At 35.6% G+C, this 24,743-nt stretch overlaps 2 protein-coding genes across 5 annotated transcripts in view; both read right to left on the bottom strand.

Annotated features, from left to right (window-relative positions):
- Window positions 1-23,827, bottom strand: part of LOC135199229 (collectin-12-like) — a 33,298-nt gene extending 9,471 nt beyond the window's left edge. The window contains exon 1 of the mRNA XM_064227099.1: window positions 23,731-23,827. Coding sequence (XP_064083169.1) covers window positions 23,731-23,822 — 92 coding nt within the window. The 5' untranslated portion in view covers window positions 23,823-23,827. The remainder of the gene's footprint in view (window positions 1-23,730) is intronic.
- LOC135199557 (uncharacterized) overlaps window positions 1-24,743 on the bottom strand; it is a 389,950-nt gene that overhangs the window by 298,801 nt on the left and 66,406 nt on the right. The window lies entirely within an intron of this gene.

The raw sequence follows: 24,743 nt of genomic DNA, 5'->3' as shown, positions 1-24,743 counted from the left end.
TGATCCTACATGAAAATAAACACGTTCTAATAAATTTGGCTAAGGTTTATGAAGCGTGAGTAACTATCGGCCAGGTATAATTTTTCTCCTAAATAATGACATGTTCGTTAGCAACGAGCCTTTTCATTGGATCAGTATAGTTTATAGTTCTCGAACAAAATACTCTTTGTCGCCATCCATATATTTGATTCGAAATACTGTAAATTTCATGGAAGGATCGTCACGATAATATTTGCATGATAAATAGTTTTCATACATTCATACACACCTACATACATACATATATATATATATATATATATATTATATATATATACTATATATATATATATATATGTTACATATGCATATATATATATATATATATATATATATATATATATATATATATATATATATATATTTGTGTACATTTTATGCTATATGTATATACTATATATATATAATATATATATATACTATATATATATATATATATATATATATATATATATATATATATATATATATATATATATATATATATATATATATATATATATATATATATATATATATATTCAAAATTATAAACATTTATATTTATATCTATCTATCTATCTATCTATCTATATATATATATATATATATATATATATATATATATATATATATATATATATATATATATATATATATATATATATATATTAAAGGCATAGTAATGGGTTGTTAACCTTAGCTCTTGCTGGTTAGAGACAGGCGCAAAACGCTGGATTCCTCAAAGATGCTGAAATGAAAAACAGACAGGATAGCTTACCAGTGCACTTTGTGTTCAGTAACATGCCTCGAAGATCACGAGTTTCAGGCATGAAGCCTGCATGCCTATTGTGTGCCAATCCGTGTGTGTGTGTGTGTTTGTAACGAACAGAAAATGACATTTAATCTGGAGAACAAGTGCTACGGGGGGACTCACTGATTGTGATTGACAGAGTGTGGTACACACCTAGAAGAGGTGTTGCAGGTCCGTCGGACAAGGTAACGTAAGAGAGAACTTTGGAAAAGTCAACATTTGAAGTGACCATTACTTGTGTCTGGAGAAAGAAAAGTGGGGTGTGGTACACACTTTTTATTGACTAACTTCAATATTTAAGTGATGTCACAATTATAGTCTCTTTATTTCAGATGGATTCGAAGTCACCCATTGGTTTATTCTCTGACTGGTTTTGACTATAAATAAACTTTTAATGTATGGACACAGAGGGGAAGAGGGGATACTTACTTAAATATGATTTTGAGAGGAATATGATAGTTTAACGTTTCTTTTGAGTCAGGGTTAATTAATTTTATTCCATTTTAATGTTAGCTAATTTTGGGAAATAAAAAGTATATTTTTGTAGCTATGGGAGTTTATCTTTGCTTAGCTTGGACTTTTAGCCAACTCCCAAGAGGGAAAGCAACGGAATACGGGTAGGTTAACCCTTAAACGCCGAAGCGGTAAAAAAAATTGTCTCCCGTTTGCCGGAGGTGTTTCAGAGTGAGCGCGGAGGCGGAAAAAATTTTTTTTTCAAAAAATCACAGCGCGCTTAGTTTTCAAGATTAAGAGTTCATTTTTGGCTCCTTATTTTTGTCATTGGCTGAAGTTTTGTATGCAACCATCAGAAATGAAAATAATTATCATTATCATATATAAATAATGCAATATATGATAGCACCAAAACGAAATTTCATATATAATTGTATTCAAATCGCACTGTACGCAAAACGGTTAAAGATAACAAGTTACTTTTTTTTCGTTGTAATGTACACTAAATTGCAATCCTTTTGGTATATAACACATTGTAAAACGATAAAAGCAATACAGAGAAAATATTATCACAAAATAATGCATGAATTCGTAACGCTCGGACGTAAACAAATATTTTTTTCAAAAATTCACCATAAATCTAAATATTGTCCTAGAGACTTCCAATTTCTTTCAAAATGAAGACAAATGATTGAATACTACTATACTGTAAGAGTATTAGCTTACAATTGCAGTTTTTGACCATATCTGACGAGTTAAAGTTGACTGAATGTCGAATTTTTTTATATATATATTTTTTATATGCAATTATTTCGGAAATAAGAAAAGCTACAACCTTTAAATATTTTTCGTTTTATTCTACATGAAATTGCACACATTTCCATATATAAAACTCTATGAAATGCTTAATATGAAACGGAGCAAATATTCCGAGAATGGGACGTACGCATTTCGGAGATTTGTGGCGGAGAATCCGCACGCGGAGGGAAGGAAAGATTTTTTTTTAAATTCACCATAAATCTAAATATTTTGCTAAGGACTTCGAATTTGTTTCAAGATGAAGATAAATGACTGAATATTACTAGACTGTAAGAGTTTTAGCTTACAATTGCGTTTTTCGACCATTTCGGTAGATCAAAGTTGACCGAACGTTGTTTTTTTTTCTATTTATTCATGATTTATATGCAAATATTTCAAAAATGAGAAAAGCTACAACCTTCAATTATTTTTTGTTGTATTCTACATGAAATTGCGCACATTTTCATATATAAAACTTTATGTAACGGCTAATTTAAAATGGTGCAAACATTACCACAATCGCACGTATGATTTTTTCGGAAGAGTTACCGCGCGGACGTAAAGAAAATGTTATTTTTTTCATAAATTCACCATTTCGGTAGAGTCAAAGTTGACCGAAGGTTGAAATTTTGGCAATTATCGTTATTTATATGAAAATATCTCAAAACTGATAAAAGCTACAACCATGGGTTGTTTTTAGTTGTATTGTGCATTAAATTGCGCATATAAAACTTTATATAACGGCTAATTTTAAAATGGTGCAAACATTACCACAATCGCATGTATGATTTTTTTCGGAAGAGTTACCGCGTGGACGTAAGGAAAAAGTTTTTTCATAAATTCACCTATAAATCGAAAATATTGTGCTAGAGACTTCCAATTAGTTGCAAAATTAAGGTAAATGATTAAAATATTACTAAAATATAAGAGTTTTAAGCTTACAATTGCGTTTTTCGACCATTTCGGTAGAGTCAAAGTTGACCGAAGGTTGAAATTTTGGCAATTATCATTATTTATATGAAAATATTTCAAAACTGATAAAAGCTACAATCATGAGTATTTTATTGATGTATTCTACATAAAAATGCGCATATTTTCATTTATAATACTTCATGTAATGGCTAATTTACAATGGTACAAAAATTATGTCAAAGTGACAAAATAATTTCCGAGATGTGTCACAGATACTTTTTAGTGCGGGCAAGAAAGAAACTCGCGCTTGCGCGCCTGCGTAACGATTGTAAACAAAACAACACCTTGATCCGTGAACTCCCAGCATCCCCCAAGGCGTGTGATTCAAAAGTTTTAGGCTGGTAGGCCTATGAGTATTTTTCCGCAAATTTTATAAAAAACTTTTGTAAGTCGACATAAAATACGTCCAGTCGGCACACGAGAGACAAAAAAATGCCGATGTAAAATACGTCCAGTCGGCAGTAAAGGGTTAAGTTACCAGTTAGTGTCATTTGACCTCAAAAATCCCTAATATATGTATACTATATACATATATATATATAATATATATATATATATTATATATATTATATATATATACATATATATATATATATATATATATATATATATATATATATATATATATATATATATATATATATATATATATATTAGTATATAATATATATATTATATATATATATATCACACACACACATATATATATATATATATATATATATATATATATATATATATATATATATTATATATATATATATATATATATATATATATATATATATATATATTATATAATATATATATCTTTCAGCTGGGAATGGGCAAAATATAGTATATTCTGACATTGTACCAGAAAGGAATATCGTTGAAGCTAACTTTGTAAAAGAAGTTAAGGCCATAATATGAATATCAGTCTTTCAACTTGTTAAATGTTCAAATTTTAATGTAGTCAGTCAGGATGTATGGAAAAAGGATTATATTTGTAAACACAGGACAAGAGCAGCGTTACTAATAAGGTTCCAGCCCGCCTCCCTGACACCTCCAGTGTGGATTTGTAGTTTAGGTGTGGATTTGTCTATGATCTTTACATTTATCGGTATTGTCCCTCGAAAGTCTATTGTGATTTCTACCCAAATGAGTTTTGAAGCCACTTCTACCTTGACACCTGTCAGTGGGGGATCTGTAGTCTTGAATGATTGCGTATGTTCGTCAGTAATGTCTCTGTAGTATATATATGTATCTGTCTTTCGTCAATGGCTTGGAAATAAAGTAGAAACCGGTCAGGACCTACACCTTGTCTCTTATATTTTGCCTGTGGAAAACTTTGATAAATGAATATATATAAATGTTACATGTCAAAATATGGTCCCTGTTTAATTAAAGGAAATAAATCCTATGGCGTCACCAACCTTTGACGTTCCCAGCAACATGATTTCTAGCTAAAAACCAGTATATATCTAGGCTAATTTTCAAACTCTTGAGATACAAAAAAAGTTTTTATTTTCCTAAAAAGAGCTAACATGAAAGTTAAAGAAAATTAATTTAAAATCCCAAAACATGAAACACCATTACTCATCTGCAATGAATGAAGTGGATACACATTATTCTCGCTGTCAAGTGAACCCCCATCAGTCTTTCTAATAAATGTCAAACAGAGAATTAATTTTCGGTAGTGATAAACCGAATCCATCTGTCAAAGGAATTACGATTATCACACACAGAAATAAAAAAATAGATAAAGTTCCCATGAAACAACTAAGTGCTTTCCTGCACTTCAAAACCCTTCTTAATATTTAGAAGTTTTTTCTTAGTCTCTCCTTCCACGTTACCTTATCGATGGATCTTCTAATGGCCTCCTTGGCTTTCCAAAGTCTCTGGCGACCACCACTAAACTTTGTCGTCTAATTGCCCCATTAATCACCACACTAGGGTATTATATTGCCATTCATGTGCATGTACAAATGTACGCACCCTAATGGATGTACTAACGTATGCACACACTGGTCTACTCATGACTCTGATGTACGTGCAATCATGCACACGCCCTACTTAGCGCACAAACTGATATACACACACAACTGCATTTTTTGGACGTCACAATCATACGACTTCCGATCAACTAGGTCAACTTGAGCGCCCCGCAATCCCACCGAAGAGGCTTTGGTAATATTATGACTTGTCAATTTCCGACATCCTGAAGAAATCACTAATGTTTTCAAATTTTCCAAAAGACTCAAAGCTTTCCTCTAAGCATTCCAATCTATCTGCGTCACCCGTTGCTGACCTAAATTTAACTATTAAAATTGATTAAGTTATGTATTTGTGATTGCAGATCTATTTTTAATGGAGAATATTACTAAAAAATATTTGGTATGGCCATGGGTAACCCTTTATCACATCTTCTTTCAAACTTATACATGGGAGTATTTGTGAGATAAAACCTCCTGAATATGTCCCCTTAAAATGGTTCAGATATGTAGATGACATCAACGGTTGAAATTGAAAATAATAATGTCATCCCTTTCCTTGATGTATTAATACATGGAGATTCTTTCCAATGTAATTGCTGATTACGAGTCCACAATATCTTGAACAAGATATAGAATATATAAAAAATATAGGAAATGATCTCTGCTACCCACCTCATATAATTGATTTATGTTATCAAAAGGCTCACAAAAAGTTTTATATTGTAGCTAGTAATGAAAAAGAAACCCCTAAAAATGTACTTAGCTTGCCTTACTTTCGTGGATTCTAAACCATAAAACCAATATTTGATTCATTTAACAATACCATTAAAGATATGCTAATTAAGAATAGACCCATAACAAAACATCATTCACAAAATTGCTTGTAAGGATTGCCTGTCTTTTTACGTCGGTCAGTCAAGTAAAAATTTATGTTTACGTATTAAGTAGCATATGTATTCAGTTAGAACAGCCCAGACTTCAAATGCACTATTTATCCATCTGAGCAAATAATCTCATTGTATAAATTTGGGCGAGAGTTCTGTAATTGCTAGGTCTAATGATTATGTTTCAAGAAATATACTGGAATCAGGAATTATACAAATCACTAATAAAAACAACCTAAATCTTAGTTTGGGATTGTACCATTGGGACCCATATATTTGTAAAATGTTTATGAAGGACCTTAGAATAAATTAATTAACTTCTAATTAATTAGTCCCACATGTTTATAGTTATTATCTCTCTCTCTCTCTCTCTCTCTCTCTCTCTCTCTCTCTCTCTCTCTCTCGTATGCTCGCTATATTTATATCCTATTTTCGTTTCTCACTCATTGTTGGAACATTTTTGTAAATTTCATGTTACTTATACAAAATGTATTGTTTTTCGAAAAAAAATTGCCTTGACAAGACACCTTTCCTAAATCCTTAATCTTATTTTCGAGATTTTACTAACTCATATATGACTCCTTGATTTTCAAAATGTATTGTTTTCTGACGAATCATCTGTTGACCACGTGTGGATAGCTGCCTTAAAATCTCTAATCTTGCCACGGGCGGTTTTTCGTTTCTGTAGAGTGAATTGGACCTCATGCTAATCCCGTAATCTCAGTTTGGATTCTAAGCCGACGTGTACTATGTTTTTGCTCTGTTATGATCAGTTGTGCCTCAAGTAAAGGGTCAAGCAGACAGAAAGATCTTGGCAATCGTTGACTTTTCATTTTCCTTCGTGTTATCACCTTTATTCATATGTGGATATATATATATATATATATATATATATATATATATATAATATATATATATATATATATATATATATATATATATTTTATATATGGTATATGGCGATGTTAACTTTTACCAGACTGGATTGCTTCAAATTATCACAGTTACGTCATGGTGGCAAAGTAAATAATTGGGTCGTTGCCAGAAATCTGGCTTGTGGGGTCGATTCCTGCCATGGGTGTTGGCGTTTTACAAATGTATATGTGTATATATACGTATACAAGTTTTCTGTGCTTGGTATCCTTGATAGAGGTGAGAAATTACGAAATAACTTGAAATGTTTATTCTCTTGTAACTTTTTTGTGACTCATAAGTGCTGCCACATCCCTTAGAAACAAGCTTCTTATGAATGAATACAAACAAGTGAGAAGAACATGATCACTCATTTATCTAAACATGCAAGGTGAATATCAAGTCATTTTTGTGATATATGTTGTTTTACATGATCACTCATGTGTCTGAACATTGAAAGTGAATGTCCTGTCATTTTTGTATCTAAACAAATACATAAGAAAATTAAAGTTATGTCCACAGCATTCCTGGTTGTCCCTTTTGAAGCAGCTCTGTTGTACCTATTGGGCCTCAGTTTCCTTCCTGTTACTGTTTATGCCGACTTTTCACAGACATACCTGTTAGAGTGACAATAGGCAGAAAGAAAATTAATCTCAGATTGCTAATTACTTTGTTTTGTTACCTGTAAAAGAAAAAGGTGACTTGGATCACATTATCTGAATACCATTATTCGTCCTTAGATTTACTCTAAAAGTGGTGTTGTGAACCTGAAACTGAGTTCGACTTTGGAATGTGACACGAATGATCAGGTGGGAGTGATCCTCTGTTAACCTAGGCTGGCTGTGAACTTCATTCGCAATTGTTGTAAAACTGTTATGGGTGGCCGCTGATATGTGGAGAGAGAAAGAGAATAACCAGAAGTGATCGCGTGTTGACCTTTCAAAAGGTGTACCATCAGAATGATGCACAATCATCATTATTTTGTTTTGTCATTTAGATAGTAGTGATACACTCTGAGATCTTCGGTATCAACTGTATACACTTCCTTAATCACTGGAAACTTTCAGGTAATACTACTGTGCACAGGAAATCAAAACTTAACCATGTCCTGGCGGGTATTGTATCAGCTATACTGTAGAATTACTAGTAAAGGATAATGACGCAATCTAGACTATTTGGGAGGTAATAAATTAGAGATTTAGCTGTGGCAGTGTACCTATTATTTCCCCCGTTATTCAAAGTTCAACAGGTCCTAAGTTATCTACGAACGTAAGACTGTAATGATCGATGAGCTAAAATGACTTGATGCCAACTTTTTATTGTTCGTCATTCATTTACTCAGAGTAAAACAGAAAATGTCGCTTTGGTCACAGAAGAGCGAAAGTAGCAAAGGTGTAATGAGGAAAAACACCAGACCTTACAGACCTTACATCTTGTTCGGGTTGCCCAGGTCCCTCAGTGTGAGGCACCTCTAATGTCTACCAGAGAGTTGCTAGTGCAACTTCCGGTATATTTTGCATCTTCCAATCTTGGATGGTCTGGGATGCAGCTTAGGTATTTGTTGAGCTTATTCTTAAACACATCTACGCTCACTCCTGATATATTCCTCAGATGAGCTGGCAATGCATTGAATAGATGCTGCATTGTCGATGCTGGTGCGTAGTGGATTAATGTCCTGTGTGCTTTCCTTATTTTTCCTGGTATAGTTTTGGGCACTATTAATCTTCCTCTGCTTCCTCTTTCTGATGTTTTTAGCTCCATGATGTTTTCGGCAATTCCTTCTATCTGTTTCCATGCTTGAATTATCATGTAGCATTCTCTTCTCCTTTCTAGACTATATAATTTTAATGATTGTAGTCTTTCCCAGTAGTCAAGATCCTTAACTTCTTCTATTCTAGCGCTAAAGAACCTTTGTACACTCTCTATTTGTGCAATATCCTTTTGATAGTGTGGGTACCATATCATATTACAATATTCAAGTGGACTACGAACATACATTTTATAAAGCATAATCATGTGTTCAGCTTTTCTTGTTTTGAAGTGCCGTAACAACATTCCCATTTTTGCTTTACATTTTGCCAATTCAATTGCTATTTGATCATTGCATAACATGTTCCTATTCAACAACACACCAAGGTCTTTAACTGCTTCCTTATTTGTGATTGTCTCATTATTAGGTCCTTTATATGCATATAGCTTTCCTTCTCTGTCTTCATAATTTATTAATTCAAACTTATCAGAGTTAAATACCATCCTATTTACCTCTGCCCAATCATATACTTTGTTGAGGTCTCTTTGTAGCTCGTTCCTATCTCCATCACAAGTAATTTCTCTACTTATTCTTGTGTCATCGGCGAAACTACTCACTACCAAGTCCTAAACATTACTGTCTATGTCTGCAATCGTAATAACAAACAGTAATGCAGCTAACACCGTACCTTGTGGCATGCCGGAAATTACCTTAGCTTCATACGATTTCTCATATTTGCAATAACTATCTGTTTTCTGCTGTGTAAATATTCTTTTAACCATCTTCCTACTTTGTCCACTCCATTATCTTTTCTAATTTCCTTCGCTAATATATTATGATCTACCTTGTCAAAAGCTTTTGCACAGTCTAGATAAACCACATCTGCTTCATTTCCGTTTTTCATATTTTTGTGCATGTTCTCACGGTGGACTACAGTTGGGTTTGTGTACTTTTCCGGGTACAAAACCGTGTTGTCCTATATTAAACAAATTATTTTTTATTAAATGTTTCATAATATTTTTCTTCATTACCCTTTCATACTCTTTCATAATATGTGATGTTAGAATCACAGGCCTATAATTACTTGCCTCTAGTCTTGATCCACTTTTGAAAGTATGGGTAATGCATGCTAATTTATGCTCATCATAAATCTTGCCTGTATCTACACTTTGTCCTGATAATATTGCAAGTGGCTTTGCGATAGAATGAAATACTTTCTTTAACAAAATAGCAGGGACACCATCAGGCCCAGCTACTGCTCCATCGTTAATTTCATTAATAGCCTGCTCAATATCGGCTTCATTAATATCTATGTCTGATAAATATTCACTATTTTCATCCTTTATTTCTGTATTATTATCTCCATTATCAATTCTAGGGGTGAATTCTCTCTTATATCTTTCTGCCAATATGTTGCTTATTTCCTTTTATTCATTCGTTAATCTCCCTTCAATTCTTAGAGGGCCTATTTCTATTCTTCTTTTATTCATCTCTTTCGCATACGAGTAGAATAGTTTGAGGTTTTCTTTGATATTCACTAGGGTTTTTTCTTCCAAGTCCCGTTTTTCATTTTCTTTTGATTGTATAATCTTTTGTTCTGCATTTTCTATCTTACTTTTTAGTTCCGTCACTTTCCATGTAATTTTTTCTTTTGCAAGACCTTTTTTCCACTTTCTAATTTTCTGGAACAAGATCCTTCTGTCTCTTGGTATGCATGACTGATGTTTACTCTTCTTCTTCGGTATATATTTATCCACTATTTTCTCTAATGTTTTATATAATATCTCCATATTTACCTGTATATCATCACTTACGAAAATGTAATCCCAATCTGTTTAATTCTTCATTTATTTCTGACTATTTTATATTTTTACTGTAGAAATTGTATTTTCCATATCCTTCCCACTTTTTCATTTCTTGCTTATCTCTGTTTTCATTTGCTTTAGAATGGACTGTTATTCTATGACATTATGGTCTGAAATACTCGCATTATAAACTATTATTTCTTCAACATAATTCACCTCGTTCACAAATACTAGGTCTAAAGTATTTTCCTTTCTTGTTGGCAGGTGATTTATTTGTTGAATGTTGTATTCTAGTAGCATATCTAATAGCTTTTCGAATTACCTCTTATCCTCTGCACTACTATTACTCTCTTTTTTATATGTATAAATACAACGCAATCTCCTATTTGTTCTTTCCAGTCTACGAAAGGAAAGTTAAAGTCTCCGGATATGAGAATAGTCCAGTCCTTGTGATTTCTACATATATCATCCAATTTTTCGATTATTGTGTCAAACTCCTTAGTATTAGGGGGTCTATATATTACTATATTCATTAATTTTTCAAATTTGAATTCAACCGCTATTAGTTCACATTCTGAGTTACTATATTTCTCATATATTTTTCCTTGTTTTTTGTCTTTCCCATATATCGCGGTTCCCCTTTGATTCCTATTTTTTCTATCTGATCTATAAGTTTGGAACCCTTTTATTAGATCAGCATTACCAGTCTCTTGGGAATACCAGGTTTCACTTATATTCATTATATCTATTTTCTTTTCAATTTGGGTTAGTTCTTCTAAGAACTCTTTTTCTTTTTGAGTTACTCGTAACTAAACCCTGCGCATTCATCACTATGATGGTTTGCGTGTTATCTCCTTCATTTAATATGGGTAATAATAAGGATTTTCCCATGTCTCTTTCCTGTTCTGGTATGTTGTTCTTTTCTTCATTTCCAGAAATTCTGACATTAAAAAATCCAACTTTTCCAAAACATTTGATCTTCCTTCATCATAATTATTCATTTTGTGTCTGAATCTGCAATTTTCTCCGTATCTGCACCATCCCCTACCTTATGCGCAGGGATGAAGTGGTGCAAAATTCTTCTGCTGTATACTAATTGTTGATTGATAATTACTAATCTGACATCTATAAAGTAGAGCAAGATCACCTACAGGAAATGTCTGAACTTCATTCCCACGTGGAGGAAGCTATCGAAAGAATTGCTCTGCATGTTGCAAACTCCCTGGAGTACAACATTGGCTGCGTCGTAGTACATTTGTAATGTTTAATTACATAATAGAAGTAATGTGAGAACATTCCTTAAAAACAGAACGCACAACATAACCAGGTCAGGGGTTAAACAGGAAAGTCTGCCAAAAACCACAGCCCAGGATGCGTGTGACCCTTAGCTAGGCATAAATAGAGACCCACAACAACAATCTAGTTTCATGGGAAACCCTTCAGTTTTCATGAGATGACGTGTCTTAGCCTAGATAAGTAATGTTCGTTCGTACACGTATCTTTTGTTAGGTTTGCTCGCCTATGGATTTGTATACCAATCTGTAACATCACTTTCTCTTCTCCTATCGTCTCACATAGACATTCAAGCCTTCTCTGCAAAGCTATCTCAAGATGTAACTTTGGAGAAATAGAAGTCTATTTTGCTACCTCTGTGTTTCCACGATTTACCCTCCAATCAACTTGAGAACCATGAATATAGAGTTCAGAAAATATCTTCCTAGTTCGATCGAGAGATAAAGAGACAGAGAGAGAGGGAGGACTCTGTAACATCCTAACCCAACGCTATCCGCTACGCAGATCAAAAGTACCCACGTAGTCTGGTGTAATCCAGTTACTACCACTCATTCACTAGATAGTGATGTAGTCATCCTCATTTTATATAATTTCTCCACCCTTCAAGCCAATGGTCTTCAGCAATTGTGGTTCAGAAGTGGTTTTGGTGACTCAACAAGGGTCTTGCCTATTCATACTATGGGTGTACAGCTTGGTTCCCTCTGTTCTGCGGTAACTGCAGTGTATCATTTGACTGGAAGTGACTATACCAGCAAAGTTGGAACAAAACCAGCCGCTCTCAAGGCAAAACCAGGGCAAATTTTGGCTGAATTTGGCCAATACATTCATGAGCCAAAATTGTCTGAGAGTTTGACAAAAGCTGAGGCATGCCTGATTCAAGTTCTCAAGAAAGATACAGCAGTTCAGACAATGAATGAGTTGCGGTCTCATTTGTATTTCCACAGCAAGGGAAGCAATGAATTGCCTCCAACTAGTGAAGTGATCAAGGCTCACAGCCTCAGAGCATGCACTGCAACGAAGGAAATACTTGTGTGTTTGAGATTGCTGTTGACAAACCAGATCCAAAATAATTTGTATATTATGTGCTAGATAATGAGTTGCTACTTTCTATTGCTGGACACAACCCTTTGCCAGAAGAATGCACAGTTCGCTGTGGGTGAAAAAAATGTACAAGGGCTCCCTGTTCCTACAAATGGAAAGGTGTCCTTTGCACAAGATATTGTGACTGTACCCCTTAAGAAAAATGTCTCGGTGGGAACGTCCACAATTGAAGCTTTAAATCTACGCATATCATGTTCAGAGGAAATTGTGCAAGTTTTTGAGAAATCTGTAAATTGGTGTTTGCCGTCCATGATGGCTGATCTTTGATTATAGTGAAATTTCCATGAGATGAAATGGGACTTTTCATAATTAAAGTGTAAATTACTTGAAATCTTAGAGCACAAATATGACATTTCACACATATCACTAGGCATAGAGCTCCAATCACCATAGAAATGTGATTTGGCAAGGCCTTTGGAGTTGATTTATCTGATTTCTTAGTGACATAAATGAATTTCTTTCGCCCAAAAACATATGTCTAGACAATGGGACCCTCAATCTAGGTAAATTAGAGCATGAGGTAGGTACAGGGAAACCCAGTTTTCATCAAACGCGATTTTGCAGAAAATTTCATTCAAATGTGTAATTTTCCAACAGTTTTACAAGAGAAGGCCCACCTTCCCAGAAGTCTACCCAAGGGTTTATTTTTAAGCCAAAACCCTATATTTATCAGATCTGAAGAGTAACTCTCTGCCTCTCTCATGCACACAGACCACCCCTCCAGCCCTTAGACTATACCTATCTTTCTCCTGAAATCCAAAATGAGGCAATAAATCTCATGACTTCACATGTACGAAATCATTGTTTGTCGGCATTCCCAGTAAACTACTACCGCATTATATTTGATTCCAAACCTGATATGACCAGTCATGAACAATTGACCCGAGATATTGGATTTGTTGAAAGTAAATTCGAGTCAAGAAAAATACAAATGGAATTGTCGTTTGTTTACTTTGTGCAAGTAAAATTGTTGCCAATGTTGAAAAAGCAATAAATAGTTACTAGTGTAATTATTAGGTGATTGTCTGCCATATTGTTGTGATAATGCTCTTGTCATGACAGGTCATCTCGGGTGTTTAACAGACAACTCTTATATCAGATATCTGAAACTGCGATAACCACAGTTAAAATTAGCGTGCATAGTTGCTGTAAGTCAAGAAACAATAGTCGCTTCTTTCTTTGGTATCACTCAAACTATAAACAATTTCTTTGCTATTTTAACAACTCGATAACATGAACTGAAGGAGCAGTTATTAGATTTCTGGTAAGCATAAATAGGAAGCATGGTGGGGTAAAAGAGTTATTGGGAACATGGTGGTTAAGTTGAGTTGAATATAGGATTTAGTCCAAAGGCCAAGCACTGGGACCTACGAGGTCATTCAGCGCTGAAATGGAAATTGACAGTACAAGGTTTGAAAGGTGTAACAGGAGGAAAACCGCAGTTGTGCTATGAATCAATTGTTAGGAGAGGGTGGAAAGTAAGGTGAAGAAAGAGAATATGAAAGGAGGTACAGTAAAAGGAACGAAAGTGGTTGCAGATAAGGGACGAAGGCACGCTGCAAAGAACCTTAAATAGTGCCAACAGAGCACCGCATGAGGTCCACTGATGGCACTACTCCTCTACAGTGAAAAACATGATGGTGATCACAGTATTTTTGGAAAAAAAAAATTTGATCGTGCAATTAACGGTGCAGAAATTTCTTCAGGGTAAAAAAAAAAAACCATATGACAGAAGTAGCTGCTGATTCTAATTTTTTTTCAGAGTAATTAATGGAAGGTCTTGGAAAGTCCTGTCGAGAATCAAGGAAACATGGGAGTTGACTTGTGTCAGAGGAAAACTATGTAGACAAATGCTTTTGGCGCCATTTTATTCTTATCAGTCATTAAATCTCTTATTGGTACCTGGTTGAAAGTGCCCAAGTACTTGGTTTGATTGCATTATATCTACCACATTAGAAATGTTAAATTATATCATGACAGTTGTGTGCGTGTGTGTGTGTCTTTAAATTCACGGTAGAAGGGTAAGTGAAACAGGGACTTGGAATAAGTAATTACGTGGTATATTCTACGCTTTCAAATTCACACTGAATATAAAAGAAGTTGACAGGCCTTTATATACAAAAGCAGACACAGAGATAAGAAAAGAAGACGTCGCCCAGATCTATAAACTGTAACCCCGCCCCTTTTTTTTTTTTTTTTTTTTTTGTATATAAAAGGCTTGTCAACTTCTTTTTATATTTAGTGTGAACTTGAAAATGTAGAATATACCACGAAAGATCTTCTTCCAAGTCCCTGTTTCACCTACCTTTCTACCGTGGTTTTAAAGATATTCTCAAGTACGTGTTCCTTCGTGCTAAATTCCATGCGTATGTATGTATGTATGTTATGTATGTATGTATGTATGTATGTATGTATGTATGTATGTATATATATACCATATTAAATGTATATATAAAATATATGTGTATGTATATATTATATGTTTATATGTGTGTATAGATATATTACATAATTTTTAAACTACATTTCTCTCACGATATTTCCTCGGACCTCGCCGCTCTCTATACCCTGTCTGTTAATATATATATATATATATATATATATATATATATATATATATATATATATATATATATATATATATATATATATATGTAAACAAGACCCTTACCTATAAAGCATGGAGCATGGGGCATCATTCCATCCTCCTGAGCCTGAGTTCTTACGCATCTCACCACAGGACTCTTTAGAACCATTGGAAAACCAATTGTCGGGTTGTCCGGCTTTCCATCTGAAAAACATACAGAAAACGTGTGAGATTGAAAACCACTGAGATCTTGAAAGTTCATGTTAAAAAGAATCAAAGCCACATTTTAAAAGGTATACAACCCTATTGGCCAATGTCAGAACATTTAACTCTTTCGGACTCACACACCTAATGTAGTTCATATGTCTCACACGAAGTTCTGCTTTATTTCTTCTTCTAAGATTCGAATATCTTGGAGAGATTTCGTGTCCAGAAATTTTACCGCCAACAATACACCCTTCAGCAGTTCACCACCAAACATGTTCACTGGCAAACAGTTCAGCGCCAAGCAATTCATCGCAAGTGGTTTGACAAACTTTTACTCTGATTTTTGTTATTTACTGTCAAGTAACTCGCCATAAACTGTTAATTCTCTGGTATAGGAAATCCCCTATTTTTTTTAGGCAGGGGAAGTGTACAGTAGTATGCCCAAAAGATTCCGAGTCTTATTCAGAAATACGATCCAAACGGTAGTTGTTATTGACTGCGCGGAATGGTTCATAACATTTCATAAGAGTTATTTTATGTGCGCATATTCTTTTAAAAGTGGTTATATTAAATTTTAGCAGATTGTTATCTTTTTAAGATAAGCTTTAATTGTGCCATTTCGATTTAGTTTATTGGTATCCGACAACCACCCTGTGGTAGGGGTATAAGAATACTACCTCCGTAAGTCCTTCGTGTCGTAAAAGGCCACTATAAGGACAGCTGCTGCCTTGCAGTCTTAGTTTTTTAGTAAAAGGATAGGCACACCGCCAATAACTATGGAAACTGCTGATTTGCAGTCTTACATTTTAATAAAAGGCTAGCCCACCGCCAACAACTGTGGACACTGCTGCCTTGCAGGTGGACTTTTTAGTCAAAGGCGAGGCCCACCACCAATAACTGTGGTTGATGACAGTAAGGGCATGTGGTCGTAAGAACCCCTTTGACAAATAATAAATCATGCCCGATGTTGTAAGGAAAGGCGCAACAGGCAATCACATCTAAGATCCTACAAAAAAAATATTAATTTCTAGCTTCCAGCTCTGCTTTTGGTTCTTTTCCATTCATAGATTCTTCAGTAAATTTAATTTAACGACTGACTTACTCTTTGTGGCTTGTGTCTCTCTGATCCAAAACTTTGGGAAAAATGTGTCAGTGACAAAATAAATCTTACTCCTCTGAATTTGTGTTGATCCAGACTATGACTTCAACGTCCTTGAAGTTCATCTACTCAGCCTATTAAGCCTTACTATGAATATCCTTTTGTTTCGTTACTAACTGCTAATATAGCCCTTATAGCCAAGTCATTTATAGGAATGCAAAAGAAAGCCCAAATACTATCTCGCTTTGTATTGCTTTGTTTCTCTTTCAAGGAATCTCAAGGTTTCTTGTGGCACAGTTTTTCACTTCTTGACTTCATAACCCAAAATTTTATCTCAGAGAATATAATGATGACCGAATTATTTTCTACTCTAAGTTATCACAACTTGCACATTCCTCCATAAGCGTCAAATATTTGTAGGCGGGATAGGGTTTTAATGTGGGGTTGTTCAATAGAGTTTTGGTTTAATTACTGCGTGCACATCACCCTGAACAGCGGCATTTTTACTTCATCCACATTCATGTCGTGCTATTTTTCGGTCTGTATGTCCTCCTATCACTCAGACTCGCCGAATTGTTCTTATTCATTTTACAAGCAGTAGTGAAGTAGTTGAGACCATTGCTCATTTTATAAACCACCTGAACACTGTATTGGATTTGTTTGTATATAAACTAACAAACTAGTCTTTATTTAAATCCCCTCATATCCTCTGGATATTTAACTCTGACACATACTACCATAAAATAATCATAGCTAAATTGTAAAGTTGTTGTTCCTATGACTGTCTTTCTGTTGTGGTGAATGAAAACAAGATATAGAACGTGTATTGTTTTCCACCATGAGTGGAAATAAGAATAGATTATATAGTCAAGAATAATCACAGTAATCCTTCGACCTTCCGCGCTTTCACATATCCACTATTCCCTTGCCTGCACCTTTGTCAATGGTTCACCATATTGAGCACAAGGATTTGAATATATAAGTGCAAAGATGTGGTGTCACAAAGACACCCCTCTAGCAAGTCGTGTACTCGTAGGCCAGGCTACTGTCATTTGAGCGAAGAGTTTTTAGACAAAATTGTTATTATCGTCGTTTTAAATTATGCTTAGCATAAGTTTTGCAGAGATAAAGTTCAGGAATGAATTTTAGTCAATGATCAGCCATTTCGTGGTTAATATGTTTATAAATTTCATCTGAAAGTTGTTTTTCTGATAAAGTACTGATAAGTTGTAATTGATACCTCAGTTATTTATCCTAGTGAAGGGTACTAATCAAAGGTTGCAGTTGTTCACTCCAGTAAGTCTAGCATAATTTTGGAGACTTCCAGTATCTGCAGTTAGATGTTACACAGGTAGACATGCCCCCTCTACTTGGGACCACCTTGATGTGGTTAGAGGTCTCTTGGACCCGAGTAATTTGTTCCCGGGTTTGGGTCCTAGAGTCCCATATATAATAATATATTTCTTTGGATTAATGTTTGTGGAATTTTCCACTGTTTGTAAGATTGATTTACCTGATAAATAGGAAAGATATCATAGCTGGGGCTGGGCTTATATTCAAAGCTAAATCGTGGGAACTGTGGTAGGACCATCAACTACCCGATAATGTTTGGACCTGAGAGATAGCAGATTAATAGCTGAAGGGCAGAACTATTCTGATGGGTTGGGCCTTGGATTCCAAGGGTGTCTGGTTCTGGGGATAGGACACCGGCATTCTTTCCAGTTTGTCCATAATATGATTAGGGTGGGGATGATTGTATTCTTGTAATACTGTCATTTTTAGCAAGTGGGTTTGGCTTACACTTGGGCCACTCTAATCATGTTGGCCATCCCCTGTCGGGTAGGGTCGGGGCGTGTACATTTGGGAGTCGGTTCTCACTTGTTCCACAGCTAATTTTTCTTTCTTTTTTTCCCCTCCAATCTTTAGGACTCGAGTGCCCCTCAGCTCTTTGATAGTATTGTCTCAGCACAGTTGACAACCGTTGCAACCTCCACTAACAAGCTTTGTTTGGAAAATTCCAAGAAAACTTCTAGTGTAATTGCACTGAAACCCTATGCTTCAGTACAGAGCAAAGGGAAATTGAGCAGAAATTTATGTGAAATAGGACCAGGAATATTTGAAACCTCTTATGATAAATATTTGACTCTTAATCAAGTTGTGATATTTTTAATGCGTATAGAGACATTGTGAAGTGTTGTGGCCGAGAGTCTAAAGTATCATCTGAAAGTCGAGAAAAGCTGACAGTAAAATCGGCCTCAGTAAAAGAAAGTGAAAAATTAAAAGCATAATCACATCTTAGAGGAGTTAAAGTAGAATGTGCAGTAGATGCTTTTTGGAATTACTCCAAGGTAATGATATATACATCCTAGCTGATGATTTACTTGGAGGAGGCACTGGTAGAAAAAGTAAAAGATCAAGGTGTAATAAGAATTCAAAGAATGAAGAATATAAATGGAGACTTAGTTCCACTTCCTTATTTTATTATAACATTCAACCATACTCGATTTCCTAAAATGTAATATTTTTGGCCTCAAGCGGAACATTCCTCTTCTAAACATGTTCTGCAGAAACTTCAAAGGCATCATTGCATTGCAAGAAACGCTCCTCTGGCCACATGACCTTGCCATCTGGGATTCAATACATTGATGCAAGTTACAGATCAAATTATAGCCGGTTGCCCGAAAGGGGGCCTTTCTTTTCTGTGGCACAAATCGTAAGACAATATGATAAAGGTGATGACCTACAGGAGTGACAAATTGCTGGTACTTCAAGTGACAGTAGGGAACTCTAAAATCCTAATAATCAATGTTTACATGCCATGGGAAAATAACAATAATTTCGATCATTACTGCATGATCCTAGGGGAGTTAGAGAGTTACACAGTATTATTCACAATTCTCCTGCTGATCATATTTGTATAATTGGGGGACTTTAATTCCCACCCCACAAAACAACTTCATAATGAACTTACTCACTTCTGTCAAAATCATGCTCTCCAAATTAGTGATGTAATGCTCCTCCCTCCCTCCTCCTATTCATATGTACATAATAGAGCAGATGCAATTACAACCTCCTGGCTGGACCACTGCATCACATCTCCACAACTTCATGATTCTATTATGAACTGCAATATTCGCTACGATCTCGTAACGGGCTACGACCACATCCCATTACAGGTGTCATTCAGTACCCCATCCCTCCCCACCGTGAACCCCATAACTGAACGCTCACCAGCGGTAAACTGGGATTTTAAAAACCAACAGAAAACCAGATTCTTTAGGGTGACCACGGAAACCAGGTTGCAGTCAGTAGTTCAACCGGCAGACACCTTATTTTGTACTAACATAAATTGTAGAAATGACCACCAGAGGAGGGATCTGAATGAATTCTATTCAAACATAATCTCCGCTATGCTTGCTTCAGGCAGGGCTGCCTATAGATTTCATCAAGGTAATTCTCGTAATATACCTGGATAGAATGACTTGGTTACAGATCTGTATACATACTCACAAGAAATGTTTTTACTGTGGAGGCAAAATGGTAGCCCGAGGGAAGGAAACACTGCATTATTAATGAGACAGGCGAGAGCTCAGTTCAAACTTGCTCTTAAGCACAGCAGATTAAATGAAAAACAACTAAGAGCCGATGCAATGTCTAGAAACTTAGAATCTGGTGATTATCATCATCTTTGGAAAGATATCCAGTCCTTAAATCCCAAAACTAAAAAGGTATCACAGAAGGTAGGGGAAGCAGTCGGAGACGAGCCTATCGCAAGTATGTGAGGCGATCACTTCAACAATATCCAGAATTGCATAAATGATCAGGATTCCCGAAGGGATGTAGATAACCTCCTTACTGACAACATTCAATTTCATTTTGCAGACCGTATTACGCCAGGTAACTTCAGCGATGCCATAAACAGCCTACCTAATAATAAATCGCCCGGCTGTGATGGTCTTCCTGCAGAGGCTTTCAAATTCTGCCATCCAATAATTTGCATTTTTCTAGCTGCCCTATTCAATGCGTGCATAATTCACCAGTTTCTTCCAGACTCCCCACTCTTAGTTCACCTGATACCATTAATCAAAAACAAGCTAAATAGGATGCAGCTGACCCTGGCAACTACCGGCCGATTGCAATCACAACGATCACATCGAAGATACTTAAGACTTCTCCCTTTTCTACACACCACTGACAACCAGCTTGGGTTTAAAACAAACCACTCAACCGACACCTGCATCTACATACTGAGAGAATTGCTGAACTACTACCTATCATCAGCCTCTCCTGTTTTCCTTTGTTTTGTGGATGTGAGAAAAGCATTTGAAAGAGTAAACTACCTGAAGCTCTTCCTGAAGCTGCATGAAAGAGGCACACCCCTATATCTAATTGGCATTTTACATTGCTGGTTCTCCACACAGCAATTCTGTGACAAATGGGGTAACGTATTATCGTACACCTTCGGCTCCCTAAACGGGCTTCGGCAAGGGGGCATTCTCTCTCCATACTTGTTTAATACATACACAGATGCCTTGAATGTCAAATTGAACTCACTCCCAATCGGATGCACTGTCAATGAAACAACTATAAACAACCTCTGTTACGCCGATGATATGGTTCTGATTTCCTCATCGACACTTGCCGCCAATATGCAGAGGAATTTGAAATAATTTACAACGAAACCAAGACCCAGTGCATATCGCTGCTCCCGAGATCGCTTAAGCATATTGCAGAACCACAAATTTTCCTCGGAAACCATCAGCTGGAATTTGTGCACGAATTTCCGTATTTGGGTCACATTATCACCGACGGCAGACATTGAACAGACGCGTCGTAAGCTATGTGCAATTGGCAACATGATTGCAAGGAGGTTTGCCTTCTGTCACCGAGACGTGAAACTGTTGCTCTTCCGCTCATACTGCTACAGTATCTATGGGTGCTCCCTCTGGACGAACTATACCCGAGAGACCATGAGACGTATCACTGTTGTGCACAATGACATTTTGAGACGCCTCACAAACACTCCCCGCTACCACTCCGCCACACAGATGTTCAGAGAAAACCAGCTGGACAATTTAAAAATCATTATAAGGCGAACAATGTCCAGTCTGGTAACTCGAGTGAGAAACAGCAGCAACTCGCTCATACAAAACATCCTAAGGAGTGAAGCAAGACGAAGATCGAAATTGTGGGAAAGATGGGAAAATGAGGCCTTTGTCCCCTAAAGGACTTAATCTCTGTATTGGCAAGATGTCATGTGCAGATTCTGTCATTATTATTATATTTATTGCTGATATTCTACTTTTTCCTTATTACTGTGAATACTATCAAGTTAAAGTTTTACATTTAATTTTCGTATTTAGCTCTCTGGACCTGACTACTGTAACCACCCAAGGTCTCTAGATGAAATTTAAGTTATATAATCTGTGCACTAACTGTTATAACTCTCAATGCATTTTTTTTCTCACCAATATTACTACTGTTAATACCAGTATTATGATTACTATCTTTTATGCTACCTCAGCTATTTGGTGGATAAGTGCCGAGTATTCATTCTTTAAATCATGTCTCGTGTATCTAGATTCTGTATGTTAAGGTCTGCATTTTGTATATTCCATGTATATGGCCCTGAGCTGAAATAAAGGATATTATTATTATCATTATTGTTAATACAAGCTGCCTGGTTACGTTTTAAGGTTAAGCAATATATCCCAAACCCGAGGAGATGTTTTCATTGTCAAGAATTTGGACACATGTTAGGGTCTTGTAGGTAGAAATTACAAGGCAAGCGTGCCACTTGTGTTAAAGGCAGTGAACCAGAGAATGGTGCATGTAATAAAGAAGCAAGATCTATACATTGCGAAGACAATCATCCACCATCTTCACTCAGTTGTGGTTAATAAATCATGGAAAATAAAACCAAACATTAAGGGTTACTGAACGTATCACGTTTAAAGAGGCAAAAGGAAGAGTATTGAATCAGTATGTTAGACCTGGAATGTCCTTTTCCAGTGTTGCTGCCAGCTGAAGAAGAAATGTAAATGATATCAGTGGTAATGTAAATAGAATATCAGTGATGACCTGTACTTGTGTCTCTTTAGAGGCCTCGCCATTGATTTCTGGCGCTCTTGTCTCTTAGTGGTGATGACAGTGGTTTCCAGCACTCCTACCTCTTCAGAGGCTGCACCAGTGGTTTCTGGTACTCCTACCTCTTCTGAGGCAGTGCCAGTGAATTCTGGTGATCTTGCCTCTCCAGATATGGTGCCAGATGTCCCTGGCACTCGGCCTCTCTGAAGGCTGTTCCAGCTATAACTAGTGTGTCCCTGAAGCCTGCACCAGCAGTAGCTGGTGCTTCTGACGCTTTGGAGGATACACCAATGTCTGACCCTCACACCCCTCCTCAGGCAGTGCTAGCTTTGTCTGGTGCTCCTGACATTGATGACCCTTGGTAAAGGAAGGCACCAATAAACAATCGGTCTCCTTCCAGGAAAAAACCATGAGCAAGGCAATAAGCTAAGAGCACCTTAAGGAGGGTCCTTATTGATTTTGATTAGAGTGAAAAATAACATATATTGTACTTGATATACATTTGATATTGAAAGAAAAATGAACACAAGACACCACCCTACTTAATGAACATTCAACTTAAAAAGAACATTGAGAGATGCACACAAATGCGTTCAGGAGGCCCCCCTTTAGTCACCAGTAAGTTCAGATTTTGTTTGGTGCGCCTATTGTGTACATGCAGTGCTGTGTGTATTGTCTTGTGTAAAGAATGAAGAAAAAGGTCGTCCAGAATGTAACTCATTTGTAGGTACAGCTGTGTTTGCTTCTTTCACTGGATTCTGTACAATTTTGATGTGCATATTTTCATAGGTAAACCTGAAGGTGGAATACCCTACGCTACCCTAGCCATTACTCATATGTTCTTACCGTTTGGATGTCACAATAAATAAAGGAGTTACTGATGTGCATTATTAACAACAGCAGTCATAGGAATCAGTTTGAGAAAGAAACTAAAAGATATGGAAATCTTGACAGAAACTTCCATCAAAACTCACTTGCATAAATTTGGTATGGTGCCGTCAATCCACAAATACGTCCTGTTCGAGTATGGGGAATACAACCCAATCCATGCATCAGTTACAACCATGCCTGCAGAAGTAAGAAAATGTCATGTCTAATTATTTTATGTCGCATCCATGCCGTGAATATGTCTGTTACTACAGCCTTGATACTAGCTATTGACTGAAACAACTGGGGGTTAGTAAATGGAGTACAATTTAAAACAATTTCCATCTTTTAATTTAGAGCTTTTGTCTCATGAATAAAAGGTCATAGGAAATTGGGGAAAGATATATATATATATATATATATTTCCGCGAATTGTCCCAAATACCAGGTTATTACACTTACAATCATAGAATTCAAAGTTATCCCAGGACAGCCAAATACTTGAACTCTCATAACAAATAAAATTTGATTTGAGCGCTTTTCTTTTACCTCTTCTGGTGTCTCCTCTTGTAATTCAATTATTTTTCTTGTCTAGAATCAGGTAGTTGTTACCGGCAATTTCAAGTTGACGTCCTTTATATCTCACAGTAAAGTACATTCTAATTTTTTTCTACTGTTAATTATATTCCTGGTCTCATTGAACTCCAAACCAAAGTTTGTGTCCTCTTACCACATCCAGTGCATCCATGATGTTAACTATTCCTATTAATTGACCAATCCTTCACAAATATTATTACAAGTACGCAAATCTTTTTTTTGACATTCAAACACACACTCAGACACACACACACACACACACACACACACACACCACACACACATATATATATATGATATATATATATATATATATATATATATATATATATATATATATATATATATATATATGTATATATAGATATGTATATATATATATATATAATATACTATATATATATATATATATATATATATATATATATATATATATATATATATATATATATATATATGTCGATCACATCCCCGTGATTCAAATACGCGAAGATATATACCTCAGAATTAATATATTTTCATA

The sequence above is a fragment of the Macrobrachium nipponense genome, chromosome 25 (genome assembly GCF_015104395.2).
Source record: "Macrobrachium nipponense isolate FS-2020 chromosome 25, ASM1510439v2, whole genome shotgun sequence".
NCBI classification, from domain to species: Eukaryota; Metazoa; Arthropoda; class Malacostraca; order Decapoda; family Palaemonidae; genus Macrobrachium; species Macrobrachium nipponense.
The sequence above is the reverse complement of the archived record's forward strand: the minus strand, read 5'-3'. Positions and strand labels throughout refer to the sequence as shown.